This window comes from Dipodomys spectabilis, unplaced genomic scaffold, assembly GCF_019054845.1.
Source record: "Dipodomys spectabilis isolate Male_0828 unplaced genomic scaffold, ASM1905484v1 ptg000130l, whole genome shotgun sequence".
Lineage (NCBI taxonomy): Eukaryota > Metazoa > Chordata > Mammalia > Rodentia > Heteromyidae > Dipodomys > Dipodomys spectabilis.
The window spans coordinates 2,824,177-2,833,843 of NW_024870807.1; the positions used below are offsets into that span (position 1 = coordinate 2,824,177).

Genomic DNA, 9,667 nt, shown 5'->3' on the forward strand with positions numbered 1-9,667 from the left:
AAGGTCTACCCATGAGAATCTAGTGCTGACATCTTACCACTGGCTGCTCTGTTTCATATTTCCACTTAAGAGTCAGGTTTCAGGGTAGTGAAAACTTTTCTTTCATTTTGTAACCAGAGCCCTGAGAGGAACTGGAAACTAGCAAGGGAAACACAAAACAGAAGATTCCCTTCATTATATCACTAGACAGGTTTTATTTTCCTTTTATAGAGCTGGGATTGACCTCATGACCTTGCACATACTAGGCAAGTTCTCTACATCACCAGTCCTTTGTGTTCTTCAGCCCCTCACCCCTCAGGCACACCATCTCACTATGCAGCCCTGGTTAGCCTTAAACTCAAGATCCCCCTGTCTCTAACTCTCCCCAGTGAAATGGAATTTGGAAATTTTCTTTCCACAGTGGCTTAAGATAACCATAACCCATTCACATCTCTGGCTCTATAACTGAACAACCACTAGGGTCACAGTCCTGTAGTAAGCAAGGTCTGCTTAGTAGCTCAGCAGCAGACAGTAAATGGCTGCTCTACTGCCAGCACTACTGGTGTAGCCTTCTCAGGTTCTTGTCTCAGGGATTGACTAATGCAGTCGAGAACAATGGAAGACAAGAGCAAAGAAGTCTAAGAGAAGTGTTTCAGCCAAGGCCTCTGCTGCTCTGTGTGCCTTCTATCATGATCCATTGTGTGATCTATGTCTTCTTCTGGTGTCTAGGGATTTTTACATCTTAGGCTGCACTATGCAAATGAGGTGTGAAACAATTGACCAATCAGAGAAGACATGCTGAAGCATGGTGGGTTTAAAGATCTGAAAGTGTCCTTGTTGATTAAGTCTGTCACCTGACACTCCCCTCCCCCCTCCCCCGCCCCACACGGTATGAATAATTGGTAAGGGTTAAGGTAAGATATTCTATTCTCTAGAGCTGAATTTTAAAAAATAATAATTGTAAGAGCCGGGCACCAGTGACTCATGCCTATAATCCTAGTTACTCAGAAGGCTGAGATCTGAGGATCAAGGTCCAAAGCCAGCCTGGGCAGGAATGTCCGTGAGACTCTTATCTCCAATAAACCACTCAGAAAACCAGAAGTGGCACTGTGGCTCAAGTGGTTGAGCACTAGCCTTGAGCTGAAGAACTCACAGACAGCACCCAGGCCCAGAGTTCAAGCCCCACAACCAACAACAAAAACAAAAATAAATGATAATTACATTGTCATTATTAAGGTATTGTACAGAGGGGCTACCATTTTATAAGTCAGGTAATGAATACTTTAATATTTTTGGACAATGTCACCCTACTTTTCCCTTCCTGTCCCTCCCTACAAGTTACATAGATCATTTTCCACATAGTATTTACTGAATAGCATATTTGCTTTTGTTCGCCCTTCCTCCCGCCCTTTCTGCTCCCCTTTAACACCCCCCCAAGAAAAAACCCAAAGCAAAAACAAACACCAATAACAAAAGAGAGTCGAATTTTCTTAACAGTCTAGCTTTTTCCATAATCCTGTCTCATCTGTCCAAGCCAGCAATGCCTTCCACTGCATGATGTTCTCCAAGGAACCTGGACTCTAATCTACCTAACCTTTTATCTTTTAAACTAAATTTACCCTTTCAAGTTGCTGTTCCCAGGTGCCATTTGTGTTCATACCTATAATTCTAGCTACTCAGGAGGCTGAGATTTGAGGATCACAGTTCAAAGCCAGTCTACCCAGGAAGGTCCATGAGACTCATCTCCAATCAACTACCCCCCTCCTCCCCCCAAAATAGAGCCAGAAGTGGTAGATAGCCTTGGACAATAAAGCTCAGAAACAGCGTCCAGGGCCTGAGTTCAAGCCCCAGGACTGGTACAAAAAAGGGGGGGCAGTTGGCAATTCAGGGGTGTGCCACTACACCTGGCTGGCTAAGTATTGATTAAATGCCTACTGCAAGGTTGGCCTGTACTGGGAGAGGTGGCAACAACTGTACCGCGTTTTCCGCTCTGGACAGGGGTGGAGAGGGAAACAAATCAATCAAGGATCGCTGGGGGCTTGGCAAGTGGCTAAACACTTGCCTACTAAATGTGAGTCCCTAAATCCAATCCTGCCAAAATAAAATGAAATCGATCAAGGATTATACAAGTTCATACACACTACAGCCATGGAAAGTTCCAGGAAGGAAAAGAACAGGCTGTTGATCAGCGAATTCCACCTGTCTCCACGGGCACGGGGTCAGGAGGGCTCCCAGAAGAGTCTGATCCGAGCCAGGAAGACATTTCCACAGGAACTTCCAGTATGGGCTGCTGGGACACATTGTGCTCACGCCCACCACCTCACGGGCTCCTGCCTTCCCCTAAGCCTGCCAGGAAACTTCCAGTAACCAAGCCCTTGGATGACACACTTTGGGTAATCCAGAGAGGATGACCCAAGACCTAGTGCCAGACACGTGCTTTTTGGTGAGCAGGAATTCGAGCGCTGCAGCCTCTGCTCTTCCCCTCAGTAGCCACGGGGGGGGGGGGGGGGGGGGGGAGGGCGGTGTTCCACTTAGGGATTTTCCTTCCATGTGTTTCTGGGCAGCCAGCCTGGCACACACCTCTGGCTCTCAGGCTTAAGGCATGGTTGACCCACCTATGAGGCCCACCTCCTCCTCGGCTGAATTGGGGGAGGGGGCGGTCCTTGCTGCTGCCCCTGCGCCCCAAGAGCCCCCACTGTAGCAATCTCCCCGCTTCACGTCTGCCACCTGCCTCCAGGAATGAGCTTCTCCCCATAAGGCTTCTTCATCTTCGTTCTCTGTCCCTGCTGATGTCCAGGACTGCCTTCAGTAGCTGCTCATTCGCTCTGTGACCCCCGACTTTCTCATCTCCAAAACGAGGAGGGGGGGAGGCCTGGAGGTGGGACTCGGTGGTAGAGTGCCTAGCAAGCATGAGGTACTGAGTTCAAATCCCATTACTAACAAAATCAAACTAGTAAAGACAATGAGGCTAGTGGAGAATTCTACCTCCTAGATGTCACAGGTAAATGAGAGCTCCCACATAATCCAGGTATTACAGTCTCTGTTGTACACTTAAGAACTCAATTCCAATTCGTCTGACTCACGCAGAGTCTAAGCCTGGACTGGTCGGTCTGGCACTTCCAGCCGAATTTTCAAGCTAGAGAGACCCACAGACCTAGGTTCCCTAGATGCAGGCTCTCGACGGGAGGGGCGAGACGCGGTGCGGGAAGGGGGCAGTATGGGAAGGGGGGCCGAACACAGCAGGCAGGCGACTCGGAGCCCTGAGAGCAGAGGCAGAGGCACGCGGAGGCAGGGGTGGGGGCGCACAGGTCTGGGGAGTTGGGAAATGCGGGGTCGGCGCTCGGCCCAAGGGTCCACAGGGTCCGAGTGGAGTCAGCAAACAGAGTGGGGGAGGTGAGAGTCGGCGCATGCATCAGGGATCGGCGCACGGACTCCTAGGGCTCCTAGGCACACGGCGGGGCGGGGGGGGGGGGGGGGGGGGAAACAGGGCGAGATCGGCGCACGGCCTCGGGAATCCGCACACGGACCCAGAGAGGGCGGGGCGGCTCGGCACACGGCCCCAGAGAGCGGCACACCGCCCAAGGATCGGCGCACGGCCCGGGAAGATCCACACACGGCCCCAGGGGGCGGGGTGGGCGCAGGGGCCCTGGGGAGCAACACACGACCCCAGAGAGTGGCACACCGCCCAAGGATCGGCGCACGGCCCGGGAAGATCCACACACGGCCCCAGGGGGCGGGGAGGGCACACTGGCCAGGAGAGCGGCACAGGGCCCCAGTGGGTTGGCGCACGGCTCAAGGATCGGCGCACGGCCCCGGCATCCGCACACGGCCCGGCAACCTCACAGGGCCCGGGAGATCCACACACGGCCCTAGGGGGCGGGGTCTGCGCCCGGGCCCCGGGATCCGCACACGGCCCGGGAGATCCGCACACGGCCCGGGGCTGCAGGGTCGACGCACTTTCCGGGAATCTGCGTACGGCCCCAGTGGGCGGGGTCTGCCCCCGGGCCCGGGGATCCGCACACGGCTCCACGGGGCAGGGGGCAGGGTCGGCGCCCGGCCCCGGAGCTGGGCACACGGTTCCAGAGGGGAGGGGGGTTGCTTAGTGCCTGGCCATGAGATCGCACACAGCCCTGGGGAGCCGCATACCGCCCAAGGTGGTCCACACACACGGCCCGAGGGGGGCGGGCCAGTGCCCTGCACTGAGGGTTCTCACACAACCTGTGGGGAGGGGGGAGTTCGTCCGCCGCCCGACGGGGCAGGATCAGCGGCGGGCACTAGGGGTTCGCGCTACGCAGGGCCCGAGGGAGCAGGGGCGGCGCACAGCCCGCGCAATTCGCACTCGGCCCTGGGCTCCGCACACACGGCCCGAGGGGGTGGAGCCAGCGCCCGCACGAAGGGTTCGAACACAGCCAGGGGGGGAAATGTGCAACCACGGCTCGGGAACTGGGGGTTCGCGTAGGCCCAAGGGGACCGGGTGGGGGAGGCGGAGTGGATGCTTGACCCCCGGGGAACGGCTCGCAGTCCGCGGGGGCGGGGGCGGGGGCGGTGCCGGGCACTAGGGGTTGGGCTGGGCCGGGCGGGCGGCACACGGCGTTCCCTTTCTGCACCCAGGGCGCTCGGAGCACGGGGTGACTCAGCGGGGGCGGCGCACGCGGCGGCCCGCCCGGGCGGGGCTTTTGCGCTCGGCCCGGTTCCTCGTTCTATAAAGTCAGCGCGCGCACACTGCGCTCCACCACGCCGTCTCCGATCACAGACACCGCTACTCCTTGTGCGTCTGACTCCGCATCCCCACCTCTACGCTCGCCATGGACCCCAACTGCTCCTGCGCCACTGGTAAAGGGGACCGGGAGGGGCGAGGCGTTTGTGGCGCTTCTTTCTCGGCACCCTCGATTTCGGAGCCTTTTTTACACTAATAAGCTGTGGAATGAGTAGCTTGCCCGCCCGAGTTCCCACGAGTTGCTTGTGGGACCCGGGATTTCCGCTCGGTCCTGCGTTCACGTGTCTGACTTTATCACCTTCCTCCTTGCAGAAGGACCCTGCGCCTGCGCCGGCGCCTGCAAGTGCAAAGAGTGCAAATGCACCTCCTGCAAGAAGAGTAAGTCGGGGTCCTGTCCTTTCTGCCCCCCGTCGCGGTCCCCCACCCCTGCCTAGTGATTCTTGGGAGAATTTTACCCTTGGGGAAGCTGGGTGGGGATGTTATGGAAACTATGGCCTGCACCGAGACCCCGATTAAGGAGGAGGACGGGAGTCCTTTTTCCTTTGTCCCCAAACGCTAACCTGGTCTGCTGTCCCCTCGCCCTTCCCAGGCTGCTGCTCCTGCTGCCCCGTGGGCTGTGCCAAGTGTGCCCAGGGCTGTGTCTGCAAAGAAGCAACTGAGAAGTGCAGCTGCTGTGCCTGATGTGGAGGGGGGGGAAGCCCCCACGTGTAAATAGAGCGACTGTACAAACCTTAAGTTTCTTTTTTCTTTTTGTTTTTTTTTTACATCCCAGACCCATGCTCCATTCCGGTTTCTGTGACGTGTATGACTGAGAATAAAAGTGGCTGATTTGATTCTGGCTCTGGTCTTCTTTGTGCACCTTGTAAATAAGGGGCTGGGGTGAGAGACTGAAGTACCAGGTTGCTGGTGGCTCACACCTGTAATCCTGGTTACTTAGGAGGCTGAGACTTGGAAGTTGGGCGTGCAGAAAGTACAAGGGACTGTCTCGTGGAGCAGCTTTTCCCCCTGAATTAAAAAAGGACGAGGCAAGGATCAAATGGTGGAGCAGCAGGGAAGATTGGAAAGAGCATGGTGCTCTTGAGTTCAGTCCCTATTGCTGGCACCTGTAGGGGCGGTCAAGTGGCACAGTGCCAGCCAAACAACTCAAAACCCTGAGTTCAAACTTTGGTACAGCAAAAACTTTTATGAAAGGGGTACTTCTGGGAAAGGTACCAGAAGATAGAGGGAGGTGAATATTACACAAGTAAATTAAGTGTATGTGTAAAAAACTTTTGAAACCCACCAAAAAGGGAGACAGGGAGGGAGAAGGGGTTAAGGAGGAATAATGCAGATGGGTTGGGTAGACTTAAAAGTACTTTGAGTTCTAAATATCACAATGAAGCTCCTCTGCACAATTCATGCTAATTTAATAAGTGACTAGAGGTTGGAGGCATGGCTCAGTTGGTAGAACACCAGCTAATCAGCAAAAAGAGTCAGTTGAATCCTAGAGGTAGGGGATGGTAGGGAGGAAGTGAGTATAGCCAGGTGCCTATGGCTCAGGCCTATAATCCTAGCCATCAGGAAACAGATCTGAGGATCACAGTTTGAAGCCAACCCTTGGCAGGAAAGTCTGTGAGATTCTTAATCTCCAATAACGAGCAAAATGTTGAAAGTACAGCCTATGGCTCAAGTGGTAGAACACCATCTTTAAGCAAAAAAGCTAAGGGACAGCAGCCAGGCCCTTAGCCTGGGTACTGGCACACACCACATGTACACCACACACACACACACACACACACTACAGGTTTATGAAGCTAGAGGTAATACAGGCCTATAAATCACAGCACTTAGAAGGCTGAGGAAGGAGGATTGAGAGATCAAGGCCAGCTTGGACTACATAGCAAGACCCTATCTCAAAACCAGAATTTAAAAAAAAAAAAAAAAAAAAAAAAGAGCTAATGGTGGTGAAGTGGCTGCCTAACAAGTCTAGCAATCCCTGACAAGTCTAGCAATCCCTGAGGCCCTGATTTAAAATCTCAGTATTGCCTAAACAAAGTGACTACAGGGTATGAAATGCAACTCCAGTTGTTTGAATCTCATGGAGTTTCTCAATGTAGTGTAGATGCCAGAAATTATTTTCTATCAGTCACAAATGTAAAGTTTGGTAAAAAATAAAAAGTTAATAAAAAGAAAAGGAACTAGGCAGGGTGGCACACATAGCCAGGCCCTGTCTCAAATAGGAGTATGAGTGTAATTTAAAAAACAAAAAAAACAAAAAAAAATCCTTTTTTTAATCCAACAAGAAAATTTATATCTACATATGAATAGCAAAATAATGAAAAACAGGAGAATTACAAACATTACACATTTATACAAGGTACGCATTGTAGACTGTAAACTGAATCACACAGTTTGCCTGCCTTGGATCTCCACAAGGAATCCTCCTAAGTCACTCAGGCTGCACTGGGACACAGACAAGACTCGCCCTCTCTCTAAGTGCTCTCTGATGGGACCTGGCAGTGAATCTTTGGAACTTCTTCTTAAAATCAGACCGAATCTGCTTCTCATTCGTAGGCCAATCCTTGACTATTTCAACTTGTCAGGTGACTAGAGATTTGGAGGGAATTGTCTAGCATTTTCTGGTAGATGAGGAAAGCACGAGGAGTTTTGGATCAGGATGAAGTAAAGTAACACTCCCAACCCCTTTCCCCCAGCTTCCCACGCAGAGAGGTGAGGGTGGAGTCCCAGGTTCACAGGATGTGAAGAAATGAGGCCTGGCTGATTTATAATTACACCCAACAGTTAGTGCCTCCCAGCTATTGGGTTAATGCTATTTGATGTTCAAAGAATTTCTTGGCTAGCGGTCAGGACCAATGTGGTCCTCTGTTCTAAAGGGGTGATTTCAGAAGGCTGTCTCTGCATGAGTTGGGTGTCAGAAAGTCCTAATTCACAGTCCACTTCATCCCTTACTGTTTGTGTGCCGTGGGCAAATCACTGAACATCTCTGAGCCTCCATTTTTCTTACCAGATTGAACCCCAAAATTACTGATAGCCTGTTTTCCTGCACTAAGATGTTGCTTGCTCTACCTTCTGCCCTTTCCTACCTTCCCTTCCTCCCCTTTCCCCTCCCTCCCTCCCTCTCTCCCTTCCTTCCTTCCTTCCTTCCTTCCTTCCCTCCTTCCTTCACTCCTTCCTTCCTTTTTGTGCCCATTCTGGGACTTGAACTCAGGGCTTGGGTGCTGTCCCTGAGCTTTTATGCTTAAGGTTAGCACTCTACCACTTGAGCCACAGCAGCTCCACTTCCAGCTTTCTTTGTTAGTTAATTGCCAGTAAGAGTCTTGTGGACTTTTACTGCCTAAACTGGCTTCTCACTGTGATCCTCAGATCTCAGCCTCCTGAGTAGCTAGAATGATAGGCTTGAGCCACCAGTGCCCAGCTCAGTTTGGCTTTTTGCTTGTTAGGTCAGAGACAGTCTTGCTGACTTTTCGCTTAGGTCATCTTTGAACACTGAGATCCTCTAGGTCTCAGCTTCCTGAGTAGCTAGGATTACAGTCACAGAAACACTAAAGCCCAGCCTTTGTTCTCTCTTTTAAAGTCTTTATTACTATGTAGCCCACACCAACCTTGAACTCGGGATCCTCCTGCCTTAGCAATCCTGTTTATGGGTGTGTATCACCACGCCTGACACCACATGGACTTTCTGTGGGGAGAAAGAATCCTGTCTCAACAAGTTCTGGGGGAGCAGGGAATGGGTGACTCATGGCTCTAATCCTAGCTGCTGAGGATTATGGTTCAAAGCCAGCCAGGGCAGAGAAGATTCTTCTTTTTTTGGGGGGGAGGTCTGGTCGTGGGGCCTGAACTATGGGCCTGGGCGCTTTCCCTCAGCTCTTCAGCTCAAGGCTAGTGCTCTACCACTTGAGCCACAGCGCCACTTCCGGCTTTTTTCTTTTTGTTTATGTGGTGCTGAGGAATCGAACCGAGAGCCTCAGGCATGCAAGGCAAGTGCTCTACCACTGAGCCACCTTCCCAGCCCCCAGAGAAGATTCTTATCTCAAACATCCCCCAAAAGCCAAAGTAGAGTGCCACCCTTGAGTGAAAAACAAACAAACTAAACTAAACTAAACTAAAGGGCAGCACCCAGGCCCTGAGTTCAAGCCCCAGTATCAGCACAAACAAACAAACAAAAAGCTCTAGGAGAAAGCTGGCTTGGAAGGATGGGTGACTGAGGGCTAGAGGCTAGGGGTGTGGAAAGCCAAGTTGTTTGTGGATGTGTATAGATGATCTGCACAAAGCACTGTGTGTTAAAATAACGTTCCAGCTTTTTAACAAACACAAAGCCTTACCAAACTCTTTATTTCTTGTAACCTAGAGAGAAAGTATATAGCTGAATAACCTTGTCTTTCAGAGTGGCTAAACAACCTGGCCAAAGCCAAACAGCTCAAAAGTCAGAAGACTGACATGCCATGACCACACTGGTAGATTAGAAAAATGGACCTAAAAACACTATCTCTCGCTTTAGTACTGTGGGTGAGTGAAAGCAGTTCAACAGGAGGTGCTCTTGCTGCTCTTGCTGCAGACCTCCGGCCCCCCTCCCTCTCCCCAAACATTCCCTGTGGTTGTAAAAGAGAAAACGTGAATTAAGGGCCCTACCATTTGTTGACCTGTCCCTATGAGGCAAGATAAGATTCAGTACAAAGAGCCCTTATCCCCTGTTCTCATCCTGCCCCCCTTCCACAGCAAACTACCCCAGACCCCTGCCCTACCTGACTTTACTCTCTGTGCCTAATAAATAGACTTAAACAAGGCATTGTTGGCTCACTTCTGTAATCCTAGCTACTCAGGAGGCCGAGATCTGAGGATTGTGGCTGGAAGCCAGCCCTGGGCAGGAAAGACCATGAGGCTCTATCTCCAACACACTACTTAGAAAAAGCTGGAAGTAGAACTGTGCCTTAAGTGGTAGAGTGCTAGCCTTGAGCTGAGCATAAGAAGCTC

At 51.8% G+C, this 9,667-nt stretch overlaps 1 protein-coding gene across 1 annotated transcript; it reads left to right on the forward strand.

The window, feature by feature from the left end:
• The first annotated feature begins 4,700 nt into the window (after nucleotides 1-4,700).
• Nucleotides 4,701-5,529, forward strand: LOC122116298 (metallothionein-2). Its single transcript, XM_042689945.1, has 3 exons — nucleotides 4,701-4,812; nucleotides 5,009-5,074; nucleotides 5,286-5,529. Exons 1-3 carry the CDS (start codon nucleotides 4,785-4,787, stop codon nucleotides 5,375-5,377), a joined length of 186 nt encoding a protein of 61 aa, XP_042545879.1. The 5' UTR covers nucleotides 4,701-4,784; the 3' UTR covers nucleotides 5,378-5,529.
• Nucleotides 5,530-9,667: the final 4,138 nt, after the last annotated feature.

What these genes read in the sequence shown, in the direction of transcription:
- LOC122116298 (XM_042689945.1), top strand. Translation starts at nt 4,785, where the DNA reads ATGGACCCCAACTGCTCCTGCGCCACTG. An exon ending in CAACTGCTCCTGCGCCACTG is followed by an intron (nt 4,813 to 5,008) that starts GTAAAGGGGACC and finishes TCCTCCTTGCAG; the next exon opens with AAGGACCCTGCGCCTGCGCC. An exon ending in ATGCACCTCCTGCAAGAAGA is followed by an intron (nt 5,075 to 5,285) that starts GTAAGTCGGGGT and finishes CGCCCTTCCCAG; the next exon opens with GCTGCTGCTCCTGCTGCCCC.